This window comes from Rhinolophus sinicus, chromosome 1 (genome assembly GCF_057876585.1).
Source record: "Rhinolophus sinicus isolate RSI-liver-muscle chromosome 1, RSI-T2T, whole genome shotgun sequence".
Taxonomy (NCBI): domain Eukaryota; kingdom Metazoa; phylum Chordata; class Mammalia; order Chiroptera; family Rhinolophidae; genus Rhinolophus; species Rhinolophus sinicus.
The window spans coordinates 210,152,981-210,178,823 of record NC_142501.1 but is presented as its reverse complement, the minus strand read 5'-3'; the positions used below and the strand labels follow the sequence as shown (position 1 = coordinate 210,178,823).

The 25,843-nt window shown below is 47.4% G+C and overlaps 2 protein-coding genes across 2 annotated transcripts in view; both read left to right on the top strand.

Annotated features, from left to right (window-relative positions):
- Position 1: 1 nt before the first annotated feature.
- On the top strand, positions 2 to 9,859 carry TMEM128 (transmembrane protein 128). Its single transcript, XM_074321306.2, has 5 exons — positions 2 to 153; positions 1,593 to 1,734; positions 5,345 to 5,503; positions 7,912 to 8,020; positions 9,225 to 9,859. Exons 1-4 carry the CDS (start codon positions 57 to 59, stop codon positions 8,009 to 8,011), a joined length of 498 nt encoding a protein of 165 aa, XP_074177407.2. The 5' UTR covers positions 2 to 56; the 3' UTR covers positions 8,012 to 8,020; positions 9,225 to 9,859.
- Positions 9,860 to 16,944: 7,085 nt separating this feature from the next.
- Positions 16,945 to 25,843, top strand: part of OTOP1 (otopetrin 1) — a 33,318-nt gene continuing 24,419 nt past the window's right edge. Inside the window, exon 1 of the mRNA XM_019716574.3 lies at positions 16,945 to 17,768. Within this exon, the coding sequence (XP_019572133.3) occupies positions 17,363 to 17,768 (406 nt within the window). The 5' untranslated portion in view covers positions 16,945 to 17,362. The remainder of the gene's footprint in view (positions 17,769 to 25,843) is intronic.

Genomic DNA, 25,843 nt, shown 5'->3' with positions numbered 1-25,843 from the left:
GCGACCGGAAGTTCCGGTGGCCTGACGTCACGTCCGCCGTCTCTTGGGACGCCAAGATGGATGCCCCGCGGGCCCGGGAGCAGCTGCGGCGGCGGTTCCACTTCTCGCTGGACGCCGAGGCTTCGCCGGACCGCGGGGGCGGCGCCGGGCCGGGTGAGGGGCTCTGCCGGGCGCGCCCCGAGCCGCCCAGGTGCCCGGAGGCGACACGCCGGGAGCGGCCGCCTTGCGCGCTGCCCGCGGCCCTGCCCGGCCAGGACGGGCCGGGTTTCGTTCCTCGAGGCTTGTCAAGTAGTTTTGCAAGTCGGGTGTTTGGTGCCATGAACGGTCCTTAGAGACGCCGTAGCCCTGCGCACCTTCACCTCACTATTCCCGGGGATGCTGAGCTAACACCTGTTGGGTAATCGCCATAAAAAACACTCCCCGGATCTGTTTCTCAGAATCAGCCCAAGAAACATACGCGTAGCGGGACACAAGGGCGTGTTTGCCAAGTGTGTCCCCTCAGCGTTGCTTGTCATAGCGAAACATCGCATTGCCCGGCAGCCGAGAGCTGGTTAAATCCATTGGGATGTGTCCACAGATGACACCCCCCAGGCTGACTTTTACCTACCAACGTGGGTGATTTTCAGAACAATGTATGCGATGCCACCATTTGGGTGCAAACCAGATCATGTGTGTTTTCCTGTAGGTGCATAGGTGATACAGGAATTAAATAGAAGTTGTTATTGGTGGTTGCTTCTGGGCAGGGGAACTGGGAGAGATGGATTTCATTTTAGATCTTTTTGTCCTCTGTGTTGTAAACCATGCGCATTTATTACCTTTAAAAAAATAAACACAGAAAACGTAATGCCCAGGCATGCTGGCTTACACGTTTTGAGGGTACTGTCTCCCAGAATTTGTATTATGAACAAGCTTCTGCAATTCTAAAGGTTGAGAACCTTGGATGTATACCGGTGGTTATGAACCGAAAGAGAGGGCATGTTAATCACCTGGGGAAGTTGTTAGAAATAATTCATGAGACCCAACCCTAGCCACCTATTCCTTCTGATTGGGTCCCAGATGGAGGACATTTGACTTGTCCATCACCTGTGTAGACAGTACTGTGCTAGGAGTAGACCTCCATTGCACCGTCTCTGTTTTTGAGCTGCCCTATAAGGTGTTGTTAAAAATTATTAAAAGAAATAGTTATATGTAGTAGTTTTGGAAATTACAAGTCCATTTTGTGCTCTAATATTTGCCTTTTCCTTTCTTCTTAATAGGACTAATTATTTTAGACAAAATATAAAACATTAAAATTCCTACACTGTCAGATGGTGTCCCTCTTTCTGAAAGACTGAATATGTAAATTTGATTTCAAAATTCATTTCGAGTAAAAAGTTGACTGTATTGAACATGATGTATAGTGGGCGCCTAGTAATTATTTCTGCAAATATAAACCTCTTTTGATGCTTTTACAGAAGAAATTGGTGCTATAATGGGAGAGAATCTGGTTCTTAGAAAGTGCTAGGACATTATTTTATTTGGCTTAAAAGAAGTGTAATTTTTCCTCATAAGCTTATGGTAATTTAATAAGTTGCAATCCCCCTCATTTGCAGAAGCCTCTACCGCTGTTAAGAAAAAGGAGAAACCTCTTCCAAGACTTAATATCCATTCTGGATTCTGGATATTGGCATCCATTGTTGTGACCTATTATGTTGACTTCTTTAACACTGTTAAAGAAAACTTTCACACTAGTAGGTAAGACAGCTTTATTGCTTCATAAGTTAACCATGTTTGTCTTATTTTTCATGTTAATTTGCCCGTTGAAACGCTTACTATGTACCTACTTTCAGCTAGGCACCGTGTTAGAGGTGCTGGTGACACAAAGATGAGGAAGAGTACGTGCTCTGGACGTGTGCAGCAGAATGGATGGGACTGGAACTTATTTCAGTGTACCTGTTCAGCACACGTGTTGTAGGACAGGAAAGGGAGCAAGTGAGAGAACAACCAAATCCACTTGTAAATCATGGAGGGAGCAAGACTGACCGAACGTCTTTGAGAAGCTAGAGTGCAGGCGATGAGGAGGAGGGAATGAGAACTGTGGTGGGAGCATAGGGTCTCAGTTTCTTTTCAGAGAGTAGTTACAAGCAGCAAGGTAACTGCAGGTCGTGATTGAGTTCGAGTTGAGGTGAAGGTCACAAGTTAATCTCAGGAGTTGACAAGGAGGAGAAGGTTGTGAATTGTATCCCATATTCCTCCGTGAACATTCTGGAGACCCCGAGATAATAGCAAAAAGAGAGAGATGTTGGTGAATGTCAGATCTGGCATTGGGAGGGGTCGTTTGCATAGGGCAAAGCATAATTGTTTGGAAGCACCAGTGGGGTAGAATGGAACAGACAGAAGTGTGTGATCCTGTGTTATCACAGGGGACACAGTTTCTCCAGAGGCCTTGAGGAGGGGCAGTGACGACCAGAGGAGGACCCAGGAGAGCGAGGGAGCACGCAGTCAGGAGAAAGTAGGCAGAGGGGAGTTTGTTTAAACTAGTGGAGGCAGAAAGCTTGTTTCTCTTTTTCCTTATCTCCACGAGCAGTAACTTTCCCGAAACACTCCTACCTCCCTGCCCTTCTTCCCCACTCACCCCTTCCCTGGGGAGCAGTGTGACTTCCTGATTGAGTCCGCGATGAGCTAGACGACGTGTAGCTCAGCACCTTCTTCCTCTTGGGAGCCAGCTGCCCGTGGGAAGCACAGATTGCGGTCTGCATTTTTATGCCTTCATTTTGCACAGCAGCCCCCATATGAGAAGGTCGCTAGGTTTTCACTGCCCTTGGGACCTGGTGGGTAAGCCTGTCTGTGTCTGCATTTCCGTATTAGGAGGTGCTTTGTCACCGCTCACCAAAGCCATCTTTCCACAGCTCTGTCAGTCAGAAAGCTGACGATTGACCTTCATCAGCCTCACTCCTTTGTCTCTCGCCATTGGTTTAGAACTTGGGCAAGGAAAGGAGGGAATAGTTACTTTAAACATCACCAGAGCAGCTGCCCCTTGTTCATCAGATATTCCGTGAGAGCCTGAGAAGTTTTCGGCCGTGGTGATGAGATAAATAAGGCCCACTTGTAGCCCTCCAGCGGCTCGTGCTAGGCCGACAGACAATGAGTAGGTTACGTGGTGCGTGTGTGAGCGCCTGGTCTGGACGTTTCTGAGGTTTAGGATGGATGAGAGGATTTATCTATGTGTATCCTTACACATACTAAATGTTCTTAGTAGTTTAGGGGAATGGTGAGGTAAGGAATAGTTAGTTACACACGTACGATGTTGGGGACGCCTGTAGGAGTGAGTGGAATGCCCAGGAGCCCCGCACTGCTGTGCTGGGGACTCAAACTCTGGGACCAGGGCTGTGGAGTATGAAAAGAAAGCAGAAGCTGCAGGCCTGGCCTTAAAAATGTGTCACCTGAGAGCACAAAGCCATGAGCAATCTCCGACGCTGAGGTTTGAGTAGCACCGTGCTCTTGCTTGCTGAGGGCTGCTGGGAGCAGTGGGCAGTTTGAAAAACGGTGGGTGCCTCGTGCTTTCTGGAAAACGGATCATTCCTCTGATACCTGAGGTAATTTCTTGCCCTGCGATTAGCCCAACTTCAGAAGCTCGAGGCGTCAGGGTTCTTTAAATCTGTGCAAGGCTCTAAGATTGTTCAGAGACAGGAGAGACAAGTCAGCTTTAAAAGCAAAGCCAGACATCGTGGTGCTTTGGAAATCACAATTAGAAAAAGAAAGAAATCTGGTTGCGTGTATCAAAATCGACTATGGAGTTAAAAGAAAAAAGGAACTAAATTGACAGCCCAGATGGCCAGGACCTTCCTCAGACCCACCAGTCAGAAGTTTGGAAACTGGCCAAGGTCGCTTCCTTTTAGAAAGTTGCAAAGGGTTGAGGACCACTGACTGGCAGTATTTTATTTTGCGCGGCTGTTTCCCCCCATTTTTTATATTCTTTACCATCTCTGGACAGAGTGGCCGCACGAGGATGCCATGCGGTGATGACAAACTGATAGGAGAAAAAGGAAGGCTCTGACGGAGCCAGGAAGTCACCAGAGCTCTAGCACAGTGTTCCTCAGCCTCTGTTGTCACCTCCTGAGGAGCCTTTTTTGACTTTCTGTCCCTAATCGCCCCCTCACAGACTACGCGAATGTCTGTGCTTTATACATAACGGATGTTCTTCACTTGGGGGCGATATCACCCTTGTTGAGAATGGACACTCCAGCAGGAGAGAGCGAGGTCTTGGGAGATGCCTCAAGAGGAGCCTGGAAACATTTTCCCCGTCGATAGCATCAGGGGACACCACGAATCGCCGTGGAGGGTTAGCGGTGTGAGAAGCGCCCTGGGAAACATGACTTCACTGTCACGGCCATCCTGGGGTGCGTGCTGCTACTGTCCGCGTCATCTGCCCGGAGCCACCAAGCTGGTCGTGCCAGATCTGAGAGTCAAACCCAGACACACAGATTGTGGAGACCGCGCTCCTAACCGCTCTGCAGGCCGCCTGGCAGAATTCTGAATCCAGAGCTTCACCATCGTAAGACGCCTTAAAGGAATCTGGAACCTTGCCATTGTTGGAAGTCCACTCAGGGCCTGTGTCACTTGGCTGTTCCACCATCTGTTCCCCCTCTGTCTTCTACATGAATGCTATTCTCCCCATGGAGAAGCAAAGGATAAACGGGGGGTATCGGGTTGAGCTGGGAGACTGGGAAAGGAACTTGGTTTCCCAAAACCGGCCTCCTCCATGACCAGCAGGGGCTGGAAGGGAGAGGCTGACGAGGTTGCCTCCCACACCTGAGTCAGGTCTTGAGTAGAATTAGAAGCGAGGAAGAAGACGTCACCCCTTGAGGAGAATTGGAGCTCCTCTGAAACGGAGGGTTTCATTTAGAAATCTTTTATGAGAGGCAGTTTGGATTAATCATCTTCCAAACGGATTTTCGTCATTCTAAGAAACCCTACTTGCCTTGGAGGAGTTAATGGTACCTATTACTCTCCCACTGAGCACTTCAGAAACAAACAGGAAGCTGCTATCTTTCCTGTATTTTTAAAGAAAATGCATCGCTGTGCCCAGGGTTCTGTTTCGGTTGGTTAGTTTATAAAAGTATATAGGAGTGCGTGTCTTCAAAGTCTTACACTGTCATCCTTCGTAGGTCTCAGCTCAGCCTTGCTCACCCCATCTCCCAGTAGAGCAAGCCGTCCTGAAAGCTGGGATTGAGTCATTGTGGGTCCCTTTGTGCCCTTTTTCCGGTGGATATTCTCTGTAGAAATAGATTTTTAGGTTACCAGTGAAAACTTGTAGGATAGCTGCTAAGTGCTGCCAACTCTGACATTATTTTTGTCTCTGCAGTTGGTTTCTCGTTGGCAGTGCCTTGTTGCTTATCAGCTTGTCCATTGCGTTTTACTGCATTCTCTACCTGGAATGGTATCGTGGAATTGAAGACTATGATGTCAGGTATCCAACCTTGATCCCCATTACAACTGCTGCTTTTATTGCAGCGGGAATTTGGTAAGTTACCTTTGAAATGATGAACAGGAATGAAAGTGTTGTTGATTGGCTTCTGAAGTACACGGTACAAATTCAAAAGAAACAAAAAGGAATGATGGGAAAATAGCCTCCCTGTCATTTCTAGTCTCTGATTCCCTTTGCAGTCATAGCTTTCTTTATGTATTTAGTTGTTCAAAACATAAAACGGTGACATGTTAGATAGTATATTCTGCATTTTGCTTTTTAAATCATTTTCGTTGTGAAGTATAATACGTACAGAAAGTGGAAAAACTCAATGTACAGCTGAATGAATGATCATGAAATGAGAATTGACATAAACCCCACCCAGGTCATCGAGAAAGAGAACTGTGCCCTCATGTCGTAACCCTCACGCCCACAGGGAAACACTGTCCCGCCCTTTACATAATTGCTTTCTTTCACATCTCTTAAGTACTCTATTTTTGTTTTGTCTATTTTTTGAACTTTATTGACATGGAGTCATAGGTTATGTATCCTTTACATGTGGCTGTTTACATGCAGCCTTACATATGAGTCGTCGTGTTGTGTAACAGTTGTTCACTGTTGGTTCGCATCCCGGCCTGTGACTGAATCCTAGCTTCTCTCTACTGTTGATGGCATGTGGATCGTTTCTAGTTTGGTGGGGGCATTATTGATGCTGTTAAGAACATTCTAGTATATGTCTCTTGCCCCTATGCACATATTTCTGTTGGATGTGTATGTACATATGTACGTACATGTGTACTTATCACTAAAAGTGAAATTGTTGGGCACAGGGTGTGCGTGGCTCCAACTTCAGTAAATAGTGCCGAACCGTTTACGAGATTGTTCCTTTTCTTTTTTTTTAATGGAGCCATATAGTTTGGAGTTCTTCCGTGTGGCTGGGCGTGGGTGTGCCTCATCCCTGTTAATAGTTACATACTTATCACTCCATGGACACTGCACGAGTGATTTAACCAGCTCCCTGTTGTTTCTGTTCTTCTGCTGTTATAAACAATGCCACAATCCTAGCCTTCTTCATGAGTTGTAAATAGATACTCAGTGAAAAACCCCTGATTTTTAAAAAATGTTTATGAAGGTATACTTGCTCACTGCAGAAAAATCTGTTAATTACAGAAAAACACAAAAGAAACAAATCCCAGGAGCCTGCCAAACAGAGAGAAACACTACTCTCATATATTGTGTAGAGCCCCTCAGTTCTTTTCTTTACATTAATTGAATTTTGATTTTGGAAAAACCATATACTCTTGTACTTACTCAGTTTAAATGTATGTTTTTTATGATTTGTTTTCTGTAGTTGAAGTTTAAGGGTATTTGACACATATTACACTGTAATGTGGTTATTATTAACCCTTCAGTGACGTGGGTGACAGGTGTGCTATTGTACGTTTTTGTATAAGGCTAACATCACCCCAGAAATCTGAGTTTTCAGAACAGTGTAATTATAGCTATTTTAAAGTTCTATTTATCAAAATGTTACATATTAAAATCAATAACTGTCTGAAGCATTGAATTGACTATAGTTTTCCCTAATTAACTTCTGCTCTTATAATTTCAGACCATAAAAATCATTGCACTTAGAATATGTTTTATTCTTACCTTGGTGATAAGACTAGTGCTTTCTCAGTGGAAAATTTAATAGCAACTTGTAAATGATTACTTTTTTCATTCTGGTTTTAATAGAAAATTGCTTTTAACCGCCTTTTTACCTTGGTTGGTAGTGTGTGATATAGCGAAATGAGTGTAGAACCATTTTAATTCACATTCCATTGCAGACACTAACTTTAAGAGGCTTAGTTTTCTGTTCAGCCATGCCAGCTCTCATTAGAAAGATCTTCAGTGATTCCAGTTCCAAGGACTTTGAAGAGATTGTGGTATTTCCAATATTGGCTAAATCTCATCTCTGAGAGAAAACACACACACACACGGTGCCAAAAAAATGTACACACATTTTAAGAAAGGAAAACTGTATTAAAGTAGTAATACTCAATATATACTGATAACAGAAGAGGAATACAAGTCACGTTTGACTTCTGCATTTACAAGAGGTGCTCAAAGTGGTTACCATCAGCGTCCAGACACTTCTGATTACGGCGAACTACTGCTTGAGCAACATTGACCAAAGTGTCCACTTGTATACATTTTTTTGGCACCCCCGGTGTATGTATGTATATATGTGTGTGTGTGTGTATATATATATATATATATATAATTTTTATATATATATATATATATAATATATATAATATATATATATATATTATTTATATGTATCTATAAATGTTGCTGTCTAAATGAACTTGCTCAAACTGTAAAAAGTGAGTTCCTTAAATCAAGATTCTACAATAGCATATATATATGTAGATTACAGCTAGACTTGTCAACCATGTGTCTTATCTCTTTATTTTCAGCTTCAACATTGCTTTATGGCACGTGTGGTCATTTTTCACTCCAGTGTTGTTGTTTACCCAGTTTATGGGGGTGGTAATGTTGATCTCACTCCTTGGATGACTTCTAAAGGTAAGATTTCTGGAATGGTATTTCTAATAATGACCTCACTTGGAAAACGTCTTTCGTGACAGTTTTCAGGTGACACAGACTACTTGGGACTTATTTCAGTCGTGTTCACACCAGAGCTGTTCATCCATTGATCTCAGATAAAAGGGACTGAGACCCCTTCCCTTTTGTATAATTTAGTTCGAACTCCTTCGAGAGGCCACCCTACCCTTCAAAGATCTCATGAAGACAGTTTTTGCACCTTCCAATATAGATAAGTTCACATATTAGACCATTTTCTATTGAAGTCAACTTCAGTCAACTTATATACAAGTGACTGTTGACTAAGGAATGGGATATGGGAAGAATGGGCAATTTTGCCCAATTGCAGAGAAAAAACTTCTGCCATATTCTACCTGTTCTGGCTACTTCATATACATTTGATGGATGACACATCAGCCTTTGTCTTCTGTGCTATTTATAGAATTTCTGCCCCACCCCCACAGCCCACTGCCTCCCTGCCTGGGGTTGCTGCCTGGCACAGTGGGGTCTGTTTGCTGAGTATCAGATTACTCATTTATTAAAGAAGTCAGTATTGAGAGTATATACGCTTAGGGACATGGTGAAAAAGGCAGAGATAGCCCCTCCTTTTATGTCGCTTGCATCACAACTTGAAGGAAATCCACTCCATACATCAGTTGACAGCATGAAAATTAGGCCCAGAAAAGTACAAGTGAATCCACTAAGTGAATTGTTGGGTTGTAAAGGAAAGGGGCATTTCAGCTAACAGGCAGCATGTCCTCCCCTGGAGTGTTAGAGGAAAGTCACTCTAACCACATGAAGAAGATACGGATGTAACCGCAGAGTTGCTGGCACGCACTTGACCACGCTGCCATGTAGCGTCCCCTCTGCACACTGTGCTGCGAAGGGAGGGAGCCATGGGGACGCTCACAGTACGCCCGTTGTCCCTGTGGACGCGTGTCACCACAAGAACATTCCCTCATCTGACTGTGTCGCCTGCCTCTCCCCTTCTGATGTCGTTAAATCTTTGGCTTTCAGTTTTGAATGTTCAGGAGCTTTTGACCACTCTGTTGACACGAATTTATAATTGGTAATGGAGGCCCAGATAGTGTTGTAGGAATGGAGGTTGAACTGTGCTTTTTAATATTAAGTCCAACAGCATAAGACAGAATGTGTTATGTGAAACGTAAATCTGCTTTTCTTTCAGGCTTAAGGGCATCTAAAGTGAATGATTAAACATCCAGCTAGCGGAAAGCATCGTAGACATTGTGGAAAAGCTACAATGTGTTTTTGTATCTTGAAGCGAGTGGTTTCCTGGGAAAAAATTGTAACTTCATAGATCTGGGTTGAAATCAGAATAAATTATATTTCATTTGCATATTCTTAAACTCAAGTGATTTGTGAATTTTTCAGATTCAAAATAGAAATATTCTATTCAAAACAGAAATAACTAATTTGCAATATAAATCTATTTGAATCATTGGAAAAAGTATTGGTGTAAAAATTTCCACAGTTTCATTAGAAGTATATAATGTACTCCTGCTACTGTAGCTAAATTGTTCGCTCTTCATTTTAGGGGCGTAAGATGACTGCCTGTGTACATGAAGGAATGAGTGTCATGTGCCTTTAGCCCAATTTTAGCAATTACTGTATGTCTCATTTTTATAATGGTTTTGTTAGGTGAGAGGACCAACTGAACATGTTTTTATGCATTCTCATACTTTAGATTTTATCATTGTGTAAATTATTGGACTTTTAGCATTTTAACTTATGAACTTTTAATGATTTTTAAGTATGTATAATTCTTTCCTTAACATTTAAATAAAGTATTTTTATAACTTTTTTGTGGATTTTGTTAATACAAACTTTGGAATAGTTTGTTTTCAGCTATTAGTGCTTTGAGTCAACTATACAAATAAGGTGTCTTTTTAGAGGCTACTCTGCTCTTCAGAGACCTCAAGAAGACAGCACCACACTTTCAAATGCAAATCAGCTCCATCAAACCTAAACATCAGAAGCACTGTGACAGAAAGTACCTGCTCTTGATTATTTTCCCCATAAAGGGACTTCCAGTGATGAGCTGATTCAGTCACCACTTGTATCTGCCTCAGACTCCACCCAGTACCCGCCACTGCCTGACCTTGGGTCAGTTAACCTCTCTCCAGCTGTGAAGTGCGAACAGTTACCTGTCTTGTAGGGTTACGAATAACAGGAACAATGTTGATAAAACACCTATTACAGTGTCTGGCACACAGTAGATGCTCACTCAATAAAGGGTAATGGAGAGGGAAATAAAGACAAGCAGATCTGAGATCGGGAGTGGGAGAAGGCAGGCGTGGTCAGTAAGCGAATCAAGCCCATCTCTAATCACGCGAGGCTGTGTAGGGAGAGCTTCATTTCAAGCAAGGCGCAAGGTCAGGCAGAGGTCAGTCAGGGATATGTGGGTCCACTGCAAGGTTGGGGTTGCAAACCCTGGCGGTGAGGATTGAAGAGCATTGGTTCAGACACACCGACCTTGGGTGGGGCCAGAGGACAGTGGTGCAGTGGCAACTCCCACAAATTCTGTCTGTCTGCCTGTCTGGATAGATTCTGCAAGGGAAAAATACCGACCCGCCTATCTGTCTATCTTTTCTTGCAGAGTAGTTTTGCTACTTGGATAGAAATCTCAGGCTGGGATTTTCTGCTTAATACAGTTTGTAAAACCCAGTTAGCCAAAATGCCAGCATTGTGGCCAACTAGGATGGTAAGATTTCCCTGTTATTTACAAAGACACAGTTTAATAAATGTGTTTGAATAGGAGATGTCTCTGTTTCTGTTAAATAACTGGTCTGCAGGTTATTTATGGGTCTTCTCCTATTTTAACCATGAAATAAATAAAAGCAGGGTCAGGCAATATTGTTACTGCTTCTAAACAAGCCCGTGGGAGGAGCACCCACTCTTATGAGTAATGAGTAACTAAAGTAACAGTAAATCTTTCTCATGAAAGTCATGGAGACGGTAGAAGCAAGTGTGCGCTCTTCAAAATGTCCCCGACTTTGACAATCCCAAGTGTCAAGACCAAGTTTTCAACGCGGATTGCATACAGGTTGCCCAGGCCTGCTGCTCAGAGGTTGTGATTCCGTTGTTTTTGGAAGAATTTTCCAGGAGATTCGAACATGCAGCCAGGTTGAGAACTCCCTGCTCCCGGTGTCTGGGGTAGAGACATCCGTGCAGAAGCCAGAATGTCCAAATTGACAGAGATAATGCACTCTAACTGAGCCCACTGGGGTAAACATCAGATTGAGACTCCCTGCCAAATCTGTATCCGGGACCTGGCTTGGGAGGCAGTGGTCTTTTTAGGGGACACAGGGGACCTTAACAGGACTTAAGATCCTGGTTCTATCAGCCAGGGCTCTTTGGTTTCGTGCAACAACAACAAAAAAGTTCTCTGGCTACACTTAAGCAAAAGGGAATGCATTGGAAAAGAATCAGGAAAGTTGGGGAGCCACAGTTTGTAAGTGGATAGCTGTGGGGAGAAGGGCTGGGGGTCTGGGTAACGAGTTACTAGGCAGGTGCCCTCTTCAGCAGCGACCGTTAGAATAAACGCCCTTCACTTCAAAACATTTTTCTTGAAAGTCTGATTCAGCTCAGTATTCCTAGAGGCGGGAAAGAGTTTGGTGGATTCTAGAAGCTGTTTACATGGAATTCATAAAAATAAGTGAAATAGCAGTCAGTATTTTAAAGAAACAGAATTGCAGGTACTGGATCAAAGGGAGATTGAGAGTTGAAGAGAAGAGTAAATTATTCCTAAAAGGGCCACGAAAATCCCATCTCAGTCTCACAGATTCAGTTCTGAAGTGGAACAGGATTTCCCCGCTTAGGCAGAAATGTAATGTGCAGCTGTGTTATGTCTAAAGCAATGGGAGCAACTAGCTTGTAGTGTAACTGCAGCTTTTACAAGCCTTTTTCACACCCCACTTTGGATGTGTTCATGATGCCTTGAGCTGCGTCATCCCTGGCAGCATAGAAGCATGTGGCCACATTTCCCATCTCCAACAAACACAGCCCAAACCAGGTTCCCTCCTGCTTCTCATTATTAACCATTTTCTTTGGTCGCCTTTACAGCAAAACTCCACCGAAGAGTTCTCTATGCTCACGCTCTCCAGCTTTGCTCCTCTCATTAAAAACATAGTAATAAAACTGTATTATGACACGTGAATGCACAAGAGTGTGTATAATGCTCTTAGTTTTGAAAACTGCACCGTGACGTAAGCTATGAAGGGAAGCTGGGGGAAGGGGAGGAAGGAATGTCAGTGCTGTCTTTGTAACTCTTCTGCCAACCTAACTTTATTTCAAAAGAAAAAGTTAACGAAAAAGTACTGGCTTTTCCCCAGTGAATGGTGCCGTAATGCATCCTTTGGGAAGGCTTGGAGGAAGATTCACTGTATCTGAGGCAGTGTTGCTGGGCTTTTCTCAAGGAGACCCAGCCCCCTCTGTATTCAAGACTCCAGGTCTGTGAACTGGCTCAGCTTTGGAAACTGAGAGTTTTTGACTGTTTCTTGTAGCGAGTCAAGATAGGACTCTGTTCACCTCGCCTAGAGATTTTCTGGTTATGTAGATCAAATAATGCTTTAATAGGCTGCCTGTTGTGGGTTGCATTGTGCCCCCCGAGCGATGTGTTGAAGCCCTAACTGCTGGTACCTGCGAATGTGGCCTTTTGGAAATGAGGTCTTTGCAGATGGCTTGCTATGTAAGTTAAGATGCAGCCGTCCTGGAGTAGGGTGGGCCCTTAATCCAACGACTGGTGTTCTTAGAAGAAAAGACACAGAGGGAAGGTGGCCATGTGACGACAGAGCCAGAGACCCGAGTGGTACAGCTGCAAGTCAGGAAGGCCAGGGCTTGCCAGCAGCCCCCAGGAGCTGGGAGAGGCAGGCAGGACCTTCCCCCAAACCTTCTGAGGGAGCATGTCCCTGCCGACACCTTAATTTCCAACTTCCAAGCTTCAGAACCGTGAGGAGTCCATTTCTGTTGTTTTAAGTCTCATTTGATGAGACTTTGTGATGGGCGCCCTGGGAAACGAATCCACTGTCCAGCTCTTTTATTCTGAGACACACAGGGATTCTGTAACCACCACCAAAGGTAACGAGGGGCCAAGTCTTCTAATTGCCACTTGGGTCCTACTGCCCGTCAGGGTAACCGTGCCTGTGTCATCTGTAGCATTTAAGCACTGTCAGTTGGTCTCTGTCCCTCTGGAATCCCATCATCCTCAATCGGGGAGCCCATGTTTGGGGGATAGCCTGTCTCACCATCATCCACGTGGCAATGAATTGTCACTGGAAAGCAGCTGCCGGGGCTTGGTATTTCTAGCTCCTGACACAGATGAGCATGGAACCAGCTCTCACAGAGTAACGTCCTCCTACGGAAGTGACAGCAGCGGGCCTGGATGCCATCGGAGCCCACCATTTCTGATCCCCACATGTCTGAGCACCACTCAACTGGGGTCAGTCAGAAGAAACTGAGGGTCCTGTGTGGCTCACACCTTTTAAAATAATCTCATCAGTGGAAAGCAGCATGGGTAAATCTCTCAATCAGTTGTGGCATTGTCTTGAGTAGAGAATAAAGGGCTCAGACTTTGGTCCCTCTTTTTTGTGTCCACAAACTTACATTTCATTGCCTATTGAAAAGAATTGAGGTAGCCCAGAGAAGCGGGTGCCACCTGATTTTCAGATGGGGATTGTGTGTTATTTATCTTTGTTCTCTGAATGAATAAAGGTCGTGCTAGCTGATAAATTTCAAAAGTGTGGTGCCTTCACACAATAGTTTATTTCTCACTCTTGTAAGACCCAGCTTCAGCAGGGAGAATCTGCCTCCCCACTCGCCAGGGGGACTTGGGCTGCCCGCCTCTGCCCTTTTCAGCACAAGGTGCCAAGGTTGGCGTCCACATCCAGCTGCTAGGAGGGTAGGAGAGAAAATGGAGGATCACGCAGGAGGTTTTCATCCCTTTGTGTGCACTGCGCTGACCAGAACTTAGTCACCTGGGCCCAGCTGGCTGCAAGGAGCCCTGGAATTAGAGTCCCTGGGCAGCCACTTCACAGTGACAATTCTACACTATGAGAGGGGAGCACACGTTTGACGGACAGCTGGCCACCTCTGCCACATAGCATCAGCTTAGTGGCACAGAGTGGGTGCTCAGTAAATAAAGTGTCTTAGGTACATTTGTGTTTGGCAGGCACTTTCCAAAATGCTTCATATGTATCAACTCATTTTATCTTCACCAAAACTTAAGAGTAGTCACTATTAAGAGTTCCATTCTACAAATGAGGAAATTGAGGCACAGTGAGGTTTAGTAACTAGTCCAGGGTCACCCAGCAGTAAGTGATGGAGCCAGGAACCCCACCTCACAGCCTGGCTGTAGAACTCCCACCAAACCACCACTTGACATTTCCTTTCCCTACAAATCCATGTTGACTTGAGCTAATTCATGAAAAAGAGATAACGGATGTGCTTCGTAAAACTGCAAAGTGAACTAAAAGCAGACGTGATTTTATGGGAGTCTGGGGCATTCATGGAGCCCTGCCACTCTCTAGCCCAGGTTCCCATGGCTCATGCACAAACTGTGAGCTTCATCTATTCCCACACCTGGCCCCGTACCTGGCACAGGATAGGTGTACAGTACACATTTCTCAATGGGTGAAAAAAACAAACACATGCTGGGTGCTAGAAAGCAGAGTGATCAGACATAGTGCTTGCCTTCAGGGAGCTCAGAATTGGAGCAACAGTTAAAAATAGATTATGACGTGGGAAACAGAGGGATGGAGAGGTGGACAAGGCCACAGAATGAGTGAGTAAGGTGTCTGGGTTTCCTGGGGATGCAAAGACCACACACTGGATGGCTGAAACAACAGCAATGGAAGGTCTCACAACTTTCGAGACTAAACGTTCAAGATCAAGGTGTCGGCAGGGTTGGTTCCTTCTGAGGGCTGTGAGGGAGTGTGTTTCAGGCCTTGCTCCTAGTTTCTGGTAGTCTCAGGTGTTCCTTGGCTTATAGGTGGCGTTCTTTCTGTGTCTTCACATCATCGTTCCTCTATCTGTGCCTGTCTTCAAATGTCCCCTTTTTATAAGGACACAGTCCTATGGGATTAGCGCCCACCCTGATGACCTCACTTGATCATTTGCAAAGACCTTGTTTCCACATCAGGTCACATGCACAGGTCCTGGGGGTTAGGACCTCAACATCTTTTTGGCGGGACACAATTCAACACATATTTATTGAGTCCCTACTAAGTGCTGGGCACCGCTATTCTGCATCCTGGACCATACAGCAGTGGACAGGACAGGCATCTCCTTCTCACAGAGCTTTCATCACCATGGGAGAGCCAGGCCACAGATGCATACACATTCCAGGAAACAGGTGAGCTAAGAAGGAACGCAGAGCAAGCTAAGGGGAGAGAGTCCCGTGGGAAGACACATCACCGAGTCCCACACCCTCACTGATCTGAAGTGGAGACCGAGGCCTCCTTGCTCATTCATCCACCCACCTGTGCACTCGTTACCTCCTGGGTTATTTACCGAGCACCCACCTGGCTTGGCTCTGGGACCCCCACCTGACGGACATGTTCCCTGGTCACCACCTGCCTTTCCATACTCATTTCTGTGCATGTGCGGCATCCATCTCTGGAATGCCTTCGCCTGCCCTGCCCCATGTCACCTGGCCAGCTCCTGCTCCTAGATATAAAGATGGTGAAGGTGCTGCCTCTTCTGGGAACCGCTCGCCCTTCCTGGCAGACTCAGACCCACGCCTGCCCTCCAGGCAGCCTTGCCCCCTAGGGCTACTTGCTCTGTCTCCCCTACAGGGCCATGAGCTCCTGGAAGGCAGGGCTGAGTGTCACACTGATGCTCTCCAGCCTCCCAGCGAGGTTTCAATAAATACTTGCCTACTGATTCATAGCCGAATCCCCAGTGCCTAGAACAGAGCCTGGTAAACGATTCAGAGTGAGGTAAATAAATGTTGACCACATGAATGAATGAATTGAAAAAAATGAATGAAGGCAAGGCAAGGTCCCCAGGTGGACACCTTCCTGGCCCAGGGCTCCCCCCAACCCCCCACAGCCAGGAGCCTCTGGCAGTTGGAACCAGCTGTGTAATTTGCTGGATTCACTGCAAAATGAAAATGTGGGTCCCGTGTTCAAAAATTAAGACTTTCAGGGCAGCTACAGCAGAGCGAAAGCCAGGCAGGGAGAGTGTGTCCTGTTTGCTGAGCCAGAGGTGACTGAACAGGTGGCTCCGGCCTGCGCACCCTCTAGGAGGCTCCTTCCCCAGCAGCTCCTTCCCAGCTCCCTGCTCCAGCCCTGCTCTCAGCCTCACCGGCCGGCAGGCCGGGACCCCTCCTCTTAGGCCTACTGGTGCGAGGTTAGCTTCCAGTGGGCTGGGGGTCTGAGGGAGGTGCTTGGGCGCCAGCCTTCCCAGGGAGGACCCTGGCACTCCCACCCCAGCTCCCATCGGTCCAGAAGCACCTCCCCATTCCCCTGGAGGAGGCAGAGAGATGATCACTTTCCTTGGAAAGTGGCTCCTGTCTTAGCATCTGGGCGTCTCCCAGAAGACACACAGGTGCACCAGATGGACAAACAGACACAAAAAGATTTGCCCTCCTCCTATTCAGAGATCTAGGGACAAACTATGAGGCCCAAAGACAGCTGGTCAGACAGAGAGACCCGCAGAGAGAAAACAAATCGCAAAAACACACAGAGACGAGGACAGACTCAATGCATATAGTCACGTTCAGGCTCACCTGGTCCTCTGCGGTCCGCGATGCTCACGCTCAGCGACAGCCAGAGGCCGGGGCGTCGGGCCAGGCCGCAGCCACGCCCCCAGCGCCCCGTCCCCCAGACGGGCTCAGGGCAACGCCGGGTCCCCCACGCCCACACCAGAAGCCGGCGGGAGGCACTGTCGCCAGCCAGGGTTTCCGGGGCTCCCGGGCTGGCGCCCCGGGACCGGGACCGGAGCGGGAGGACGAGCGGGCGTCGGGGCAGAGCTGGCTCAGATCCCAGGCGTCAGGGGCGGGGAGCGGCCCGCGTGGGTCGCGGAGAGGGCGGGAGGGCTGTCCCCCGGCATTGTGGAGTGACGGGCAGTGGGCAGTGAGCATAGGGAACTCAGAGAAGCCGGGGTCAGCCCGGGTCAGCCGGGTCGGGGACGGTGGTAAGTGCACGGGGTGGGAACCCCGACCGAGCGCAGAGGGGCAGAAGCCGGGAGCGCAGGCGAGGCAGGCTGATCGGCAGCGGGTGTCAGGGCAAGGGCACAGTCAGGGGCAGCAGGTGGGGCCCAGGACGAAGCCAGCCCCGGGGGCCCAGCCTTGGTGCGGGTCACTCCATGATGCCCGAAGGCCAGCGGGCGCCTGTCTCCCCCCGGGCGGCTCTGAGCGCCCCGGACACAGGGCCATCTGAGCCCACGGTCTGCCCGCCGCCCCCGCCCCCGACCCCCGCGTCCCCGGAGCCCCCCGCGCCTTGGCGGGGCTCCGTCCGCGCCAGTGTCCCGCAGAAGCTGGCGGAGGCGCTGAGCAGCCAGTACGGGCTGAACGTGTTCGTGGCGGGGCTGCTGCTGCTGCTGGCCTGGGCCGTGCACGCCTCCGGCGTGGGCAAGAGCGACCTGCTCTGCTTCCTCACGGCGCTCATGCTGCTGCAGCTGCTCTGGATGCTGTGGTACGTGCGCCGCAGCGCCGCGCACCGCCGCCTCATCCGCCCGAAGGACACGCAGGCCGGCGCGCGCTGGCTCCGCGGTGAGTCTCGCACAGGCCTGGTGGCGGGCCCAGCCCTGCTCGCCCGCTAGCTGCATCCCCTGCGGCAGCTCCGTGTCCTGCTCCTCCTCTATCTTCTTTCCTTTAGTCGTTTTTGTCTCCGTCTTCCTGTCCATATTTGCGACTTTTCCCTCCTGCCCTTCGTTCTTTCCCTTCCCTTGGAAGCCTGAGTTACCGCAGCAGTCTCCTCTCCACCTTCAGGCTCCTGCCTTACATGCCATTGTTAGAGCTACAGGTACACAAACCCCTCTACGTCTGTCCTTGGCTCAAAGCCCTGCCAGTGTTTCACTGACCCCCTGTTGGGGGGCCACACTCCCTATCGCCCCCCCACCCCCACCCCCGCATTCAAGGCCTTCTAAGATCCAGCCTCAGATGGCCTTTTCAGTTTCCCTTTTCTGTTTCATCCCCTCAGTGTGCACGCTAGTCTCAATGGCTTTTAGTTCCCATAATAATATTTCACGTTTCTATAACTTTGCATATTCTGTTCCCTCCTCCTGGAATGCTTCTCACCTGCTCCTCTTTCCAAGACATGGCCCAGCTCTCCCACCCCGCCCCAACCACCCCACCCTCCCAGTGATGGTTTTCTGACCTACCCTCCACCTTTGAGGTTCAGACCACACTCCTCCACCGCTCACGATCCACTCTTGGAGAGATACTCTTCTTGTTGACACGTCTGTCCCCTCTATCGCCCTGGGGGAGCTCCGTGACTCTCATCTCTTAGTCCTAGAGACACCCAAGGGCCTGGCCTAGGGTAGGTGCTAAGAAAATGCAGTTGGGATGAATGAAGTAATGAATGAGCAGGTAAGTGTTCCGGAAGTGGGGGGTAGAAGTACTTGTTAGGTACGCACAACATACTGATTGAAACATTGTCAAGATAGGAACCCTCACCTCTTCAGGGAGCTTCCACTTTTGAAAGGGAGCTAGATCTGATGCAAGTCAAAGGCAGGAGACGATCGGGAGTCTGACTGTGAAGGCCACATCTGAGAAACCTTCATGGGAGAGGCCAGGTACAGACACATTACACAACCAATTGAATTCTCAGGTTAGACCTGAGTGTAAATCTCACTTAGAGTGTGGCTTTCACTTTCCTGGCATGGCCTTGAGAAAACTCCTTAACCTGCCCCCCCCCCCTCAGTTTCAGCATGTGCAGAATGGGAATCACATACTTGGTAGGACCAGTGACTGCTGGGTACGGGCTGGGCGCCCAATACACATTTGTTCTCCTCCCCACCCACATTCCCTTAAAATATCTGTCCTCAATGCCACCGTCACTCACCTGGAAGGAATTACTGTTCATTCCCAGGGGTTGCCATGGCTCTCTGCATAGAGCGCTTTTGGTCCTTGTCAATTTCTGCCTTGTATCATAACTAGTTGGATAGGAGCCTTGTCATCCAGGTGAGATTTTAGGTTTCTTAGGCTCAGGGACTTTGTTTAGTTCATTTTGCCTTTAGAAAAACTGGACGCAATTCCAGGGTGAGCCAAATTCCTGTTCTGAAAATGGTTGTTTTAGGGGGGTCCCTGGTTTTGTGACTGTCTGTGAATGGCAGTGATCTAGTGGCATATCAAACAAATGGGAATGAAATGTTCTTTTGAGCATATTTATTGACACAGGCTAAAGAATATTACAAACACAGGCTTTTGACCTATGTTTCCTACAGTGGAAGTATCCCTTCTTTATTCCTGCCTCAATTCCTTCCTCCTGTATCCTTCTGTTCTTTCTTCTTCCCTTCCTCCTTCCCTTCTTCCGCCCCCTTCATTCATTCCTTCCTTTCTCCTTCACCCTTTCCCATTCACATCTTCCCTCTTCTGTCCTTTCCTTTTCTCTTTACCTTCTCCCCCCTCCCTCCATTCCCATTTTCTCTCTCTCTTCTTCTCTCCTTGCTCCCTTCCTTCCTTTCTCCCTCTTCCCCCTGTTTTTCCTCTCTCTCTCTCTCTCTCTCTCTCTCTCTCTCTCTCCTCTCTCTCTCTCTCTCTCTCTCTCTCTCTCTCTCTCTCTCTCCTCTCTCTCTCTCTCTCCTCTCTCTCTCTCCTCTCTCTCTCTCTCTCTTCTCTCTCTCTCTGTCTGTCTGTCTGTCTCTCTCTCTCTCTCTCTCTCTCTCTCTCTCTCTCTCTCTCTCTCTCTCCAGGAAGACGCCAAGCATTGGGGCCTGAGCAAGTGGGTGAATGGTGGTGTCATTTCTGCAGACTGGGAAGGTGGGGAGGAGCAGAAGTGGGGATGCAGAATCAAGGTTTCTCTTGTGGACATGTTACATTGAGATGTCTGCTAGACACCAAGTAGTAATAAAAATACATGAGGCAATGTACAGAGAACACATAGTAGATGTTTAATAAATGGTGGCTGTTTAGACTCTCAGCACATTGCCCCATAATAACATAACCATTCAAATGAGGCATGTGGATAGTGGAAATGGTGCTGGCGGTGGAAGTCTTGGCTTGATGTCTCAGCTCTTTCACCCTCATCTTTCTGAATCCCGATTTCATCATCAGTAAAATAAGAATCCTGACTGCCTCTCAGGGAGGAGCTTTTGAGTAAACACTGCTTGCAAAGCACTGTCCATCCCTGTAAATGAGCTATGGCTCATCAGAGAATCAAGAGGCAAAGGATCCCAAAAGAATGTTGGGAGGGAACGGTGCCAAGGGAAGTACCTGAAGCCCCAGCAGGACCTGAGGTTTTCCCTGGAGTCATAGCTGGAAAGACAGGTTTGACTTAGCTCTTCCCTGGCTTCTGTGATAATCTTAGAAGTCTGGGGCTTTGAGAAAGAGCCAACCTGTGGAATTCTGGGCATTGAGATTTTCCAGAGGAAGTTTCTGGGTCTTGGTATGGTCCAGGAGGCTTTTCTCTGAGCAGGAACCATTGTGTTCCACCGACTGGGTGTGAGAAAGTGAAGACTTCTGTTGACGGAGCACAAAAAGTCAGGAGACTTTGGCTAGAAGTAAATGATAAAGATTTATGCAAGGGTCTTAGAATTTGCAGACTTGGAACACAGCTACGTAAAACCCCAGAAGTGTTCCAAAGGAGAAAGAAAAGTTAGGAGTTTTTATAGTAAAAAGTACATTCTTAAGAATTATCAGCCCTGCATTTTTAGCCCCTGGATTGCTCCAGGATGGTTATCAGTCAGCTGTCAGGTGGTCTGGATGATGGATGCCAGGAGGGCTGGAGGATGGGCACCGGAAGGGCTAGTCACGTCCTCAGTCCTTTGGGGGGTAGTGAGAGGGCAGGCTGCAGGTGTGTGCTATGTCTCGGTATTGACACACAACAAGCTGGTGTGTACCTAAGTAGTGATGCAGGACTAGGAAGTTCAAAAGTTTAGGTTCTCAGGCTAGTTAAGACAAGAAAAAGAATTGTTTCCTCATGGCTCAATCTTCCTAATGCTAATAATTTAGCAGCTTGATTAAAATGACTCGATATTTTCCCCATTTTCACTCTTTCCTTACTTCCTTTGGAACAAAAAATATTGACCTATTTAGAAATATTTGGTAGAAATGATGGGTTGTTAATCCAGCTCCTCTATTTGCTAAGAGATTGATGTCTTCTGGAAGAAATGAGAGCAGCCTGGATGTCTCGTGCCAGCCCAGCATGTGCAGCGACAAGAAAATCCAGCAAAGAGCTGTTTCATCTTGTTAATGACCAAGGTCCTATTTCTCTTCTGTTTCCAGTCTCTTAAAAGACTGCAGTGGTAAAGGTCATTTGTTTTTTCTTGTTTCTGTCCTGTTTCAAGTCCAGAGAAGTATTATTAACACAAAATTATGGGAATGACGACAATAAGAATAATGGCTACATTTACTGAGTGCATTCCAACCGCCGGCTCATTAGAAGCCTTGGCCTAGTTATTTGTCATAGTGATTCTTTTTCTCTCTCTGTGTGAATAATCACCCCCACATTTACTCCTTTTATGAGATCAACTTTTTAACATAGCGCTTTTTTCTTAAAGTGAGGCACACCCACGTATAGGACACATTGCGTCTCTGTCCAGCCTCCCTCCCCCCCACCCCGGGAATGGGCTGCTGAGAGCACTGTGCTCATTGTCCCCTGAGAGACACGGGGCAGATGTGCCCTGCTCATGTAAGATCAGCGCAGGGTGGTGGCTGGACGAGCTGTAGAGACAAAGGTCGGGGACACAATAATGGGTTTTGGAGACAGGCTGTCCCCGTGTGAGACAGTGAAGGCTGCTGGAAGACATGGGTGTGAAGAGGGGCAGGGAGCCATGGGGCATGATGGCCGAGACAGAGGGTGGGGAGGAGAGGGACAAAGGCTCAAAGATGTGCCAGGGAGCCTGCCGTCTGGCAGTGCAGCCAGCACTCACAGCAAACTACAAGGGTGATTGATGGGATTGCAAAACTGGGTGTGCAATCATGCAGTCTGGTGCCACAGAGGAACGAGCAGTCAGGGTGGGTCCCTGTGGGATTCCAGCCCACCTGTGACTTTCCGAGCAGATGCAGCAAGTTCAGGAACACTGGCCTGGGCTCCCCTTTGTTCTCCCTCCTCAGACTGTATACACATTTCATTTGACAGCCTCACTCTTCTGCAGACCCAGCCTCTCCCGGACACTCCTGTTTCCTTGGGCTTCTGTCCCTGCTTGGGCGTAGCGAGCCCACGTCAGTGTACCCCAGCAATTCTTTTAAAAAATAGCTGAATTGCCACATAGTCCGTATACTCATTTAAAGGGCACAATCAATGGCTTTTAGTGTATTCACAAATATGTGCAACCATCACACCAATCAATTTTAGAACATTTTTTATCATCTCAAAAAGAAACCCCGCACCCTTTAGCTATCACCCCTATTCCTCTCATTCCCCCCAGCCCTAGGCAACCGCTAATCTACTTTCGGTCTCTAGAGTTGCCTAGTCTGGACATTTCCTGTAAATGGAATCATAGAATTGTCATTTTTGTGACTCGCTTCTTTCACTTAGTGTACGGTTTTCAACAGCACAGCAATTTCCTGATGCGAGTGTTATCACTGCTATTTACCAGACCAGGAAGCTGAAAGGGCTTCTGGGGGAGGATTGAGCGCCCCTATTGCTGGCAATATTCGAACACAGTGAGAAAGAGAAGAGGCATAAGCTCCTTGCTTCGGGGCAGATGGTACCATCTTAACAGGTGACACAGAAGGCAAAATCCCTCACTTCCATTTTGCTTCTGTCGTCTCCATCGAGCAGAAGGATCTTTGGAACTTGCAGAGAGCAGCAGAGAAGGGAGCCAAGCTCAACTTTGGTGGTGGCTGGGCAGAGCCCTTGGTCTGATTTGATTTAACTGCCTGCCTGTATCAGGCACTGGCTGGGCTCTGGGGATGGCGGGATGATCAGGCATGGCCCTGCACAGAAGGGTGCAGGGGAGGGTGAGGATGGCACAGCTAATGAGGGGCAGCAGAGCCCCACGGCTGAGAGGACGGGCCCCAGACAAAGCGTGTAAGACCCATGGCTTCCTACTCCAAGATTCTCCCACTTCCTGTCTATTCCAAAGAGATGAGACATTTAGAATATGTTCATGTTCTTCTTTTTGCTCTTCTTGTGCTCTAGTACCCGTGTCTTTACCAGGAGACCTTTAAAAGGTTTTTCATCGCTGCTTCCCACCCAGTCTGACTCCAACTTTATTCTGTGTGATACATCTTTCTGGAGCATTTCATTACACATTTCCAGACAGTTTATCTTCATCCATTTGGATTTAACATCTCTTATTTTTTTCCCCCTTCTTTTTTCATTTTTTTTCAAAGATTTTATTGGGGAAGGGGAACAGGACTTTTTCTGGGGGAACAGTGTGTACTTCCAGGACTTTTTCCAAGTCAAGTTGTTGTCCTTTCAGTCTTAGTTGTGGAGGGTGCAGCTCAGCTCCAAGCCCAATTGCATTGCTAGTTGCAGGGGGCACTGCCCACCATCCCTTGCGGGCAATTGAACTGGCAACCTTGTGGTTGAGAGCCCACTGGCCCATGTGGGAATCGAACCGGCAGCCTTCGGAGTTAGGAGCATGGAGCTCCAACCGCCTGAGCCACCAGGCCGGCCCCTTTTCCCCCCTTCTATTACTCTTATTTATCTGTCTACCAGACTATTCACCCATCTGTCCATCCCTTCCCACTTCCTTCCTTTTCTCCTTCCTTCCATTACACATCCATCTATATCGCCAATCTTTTGCCAAGTTTTTTGCACACTACTGCTCCCTCTTTTCTCCATCATCCTAATTATGAGGACTGGTTGTTGGGTTAAAGTCTTTTATCAGACGAGTTATGTGGGTGATGTTTTCTCCCCCATCCTCTGTTCTTTGTCCACCTGTCACCGTCTCAGACAGTCCCTTTCTGACCATCCACCATCAACCTCAATCCTCTCCCCTGCTTTACTTTTCTTCATGCGTTTCCTGACATTTCTTCTACGTTAACTTATTTGTTTATTTTCTGTCCTCTCCGCCAGAATGTTAAATCACCGAGGGCAGATACTGTCTTTTATTGACTTTGTTACATCCCAGTGCTGTCACAATGCCTGGACCACAGCTGGTGCTCTACAAATAGTTGTTGAACAAACTATATTTTTTTACATCTTCAAATGTCGTTCTGTCTTTGGCCCTGACAAGCGAGCGGCATCTTGGCTGGGAATAGGGTTCCTGAGTAGCCGTTCGTCCCTTGCCGTGGACTCTAGCTACTCGTCCACTGGCGTCTGGTTTCCCAGGCCGCAGGTGAAAAGTCTGGGGCCACCTCATCCATCTACATTTTGTGCACACCCCAATTTACGCAATACTATCCCTGTGTATATTTGTTTCTCCAGCAATCTTGTTTGTTTACCGGGCAAAATGCTTCATGCATAATAGGAGTCCCCAAAATATTTGTTGTACAAATATACAGATGAGTGAATCCATGGATGGCGGATAGATGAAGGAAGAAGGGACTTCAAGAGGGTGAGAAGGGACATGATGTATTTACCACAACTCTTGCAATGCCAGTGACACAGATGCAGACCAGTGGTTCTCAAGGTGGGATCCCAGGCCAACAGACCGGCATCAGCCCCACCTGGGAACTTAATAGAGATGCAAATTTTGGGGCTCCACCCCAGACCTCGGCAATCAGAAACTCTGGGGGTGGAGCCCAGCAGACTGTTTTAACAAGCCCTCTGTGTGAGTCTGATCAAGTCTGAGAAACAGCTGTGGACCAATCTCATTTTATAGATGGTAAAACTGAGGCTGGGAGTAGGGAAGCGACTGTTTCGAACTCACCTTTTTCCGTCAGTGGCACAGCCAGGACGCATGCGCAGGTCCCCATAGCTCCAGCCTGCGCTCCTGCCACCCCAACCACCTGCCTCTCCTCGTCTTGCTCTTTATGTTTATAATCAAAGCAAACCATGCATTTGTGCAACTATTTCAAAGCACTGGGATTGAATCTCCGCTCTTGCAAAGTTTCTGGTTTCATTGGGGTTTTTCCAGGATTAAAAGAAAAAAATGTGACTTAGAGTTGTTTCTATAAGGCTTTGGGCAATGGACAGGAGCCAGGCGATTGCATTACCTCGCACAGGGAGGCCTCCCAGGCTGGGCTGTAACGTTATAGCTCACGGTGAAGGCCAAGGCGCTCTCACGCCACAGTGCATGTCACACACGATCCAGTTTCCTCCCGATCGATCGATCGTGGGAGAGAACGTGTGAATGGCGCTCAGCGTTGTCCCACAACAGGGATTAACAGCTTTGACGTTGATCAAGTCCCCGTGATTCCTAGGTTTTTCTTGCTAATTTCTTCATTTGTCACAGGTTTCTTTTTAATGTATTTTGTATATTCCTTTCCAGTCTTTTTCTCATATGCATATTTTTTTGTTTTTTGTTTTTTAATTTTTCTGTGAAGATGTGCTGGGTAACCATCAAAAAAACTCTTCTTTGTTCACATCCTGTAGCGTAGGCCTTCTCCATGACATGGCTATAAACTCTCATTTTTAAAAGATAATTTCTTGTTTAGAGAAGTTTCAGATTTACAGAAGAGATGCAAGGATCGTACAGTGAGTTCCTGTATACCTGGATACCCCTCACCTTTATTCTTTAGAGAATGGAATTTTAGGATTAGAGAACTGAGATTTTCGAGCAGAACACCGA

Coding starts and splice junctions, on each gene's coding strand:
- TMEM128 (XM_074321306.2), top strand. CDS start 57: ATGGATGCCCCGCGGGCCCGGGAGCAGCTGCGGCGGCGGTTCCACTTC. Junction 154..1,592: donor CGGGGGCGGCGCCGGGCCGG/GTGAGGGGCTCT, acceptor CCTCATTTGCAG/AAGCCTCTACCGCTGTTAAG. Junction 5,504..7,911: donor TTTATTGCAGCGGGAATTTG/GTAAGTTACCTT, acceptor CTTTATTTTCAG/CTTCAACATTGCTTTATGGC.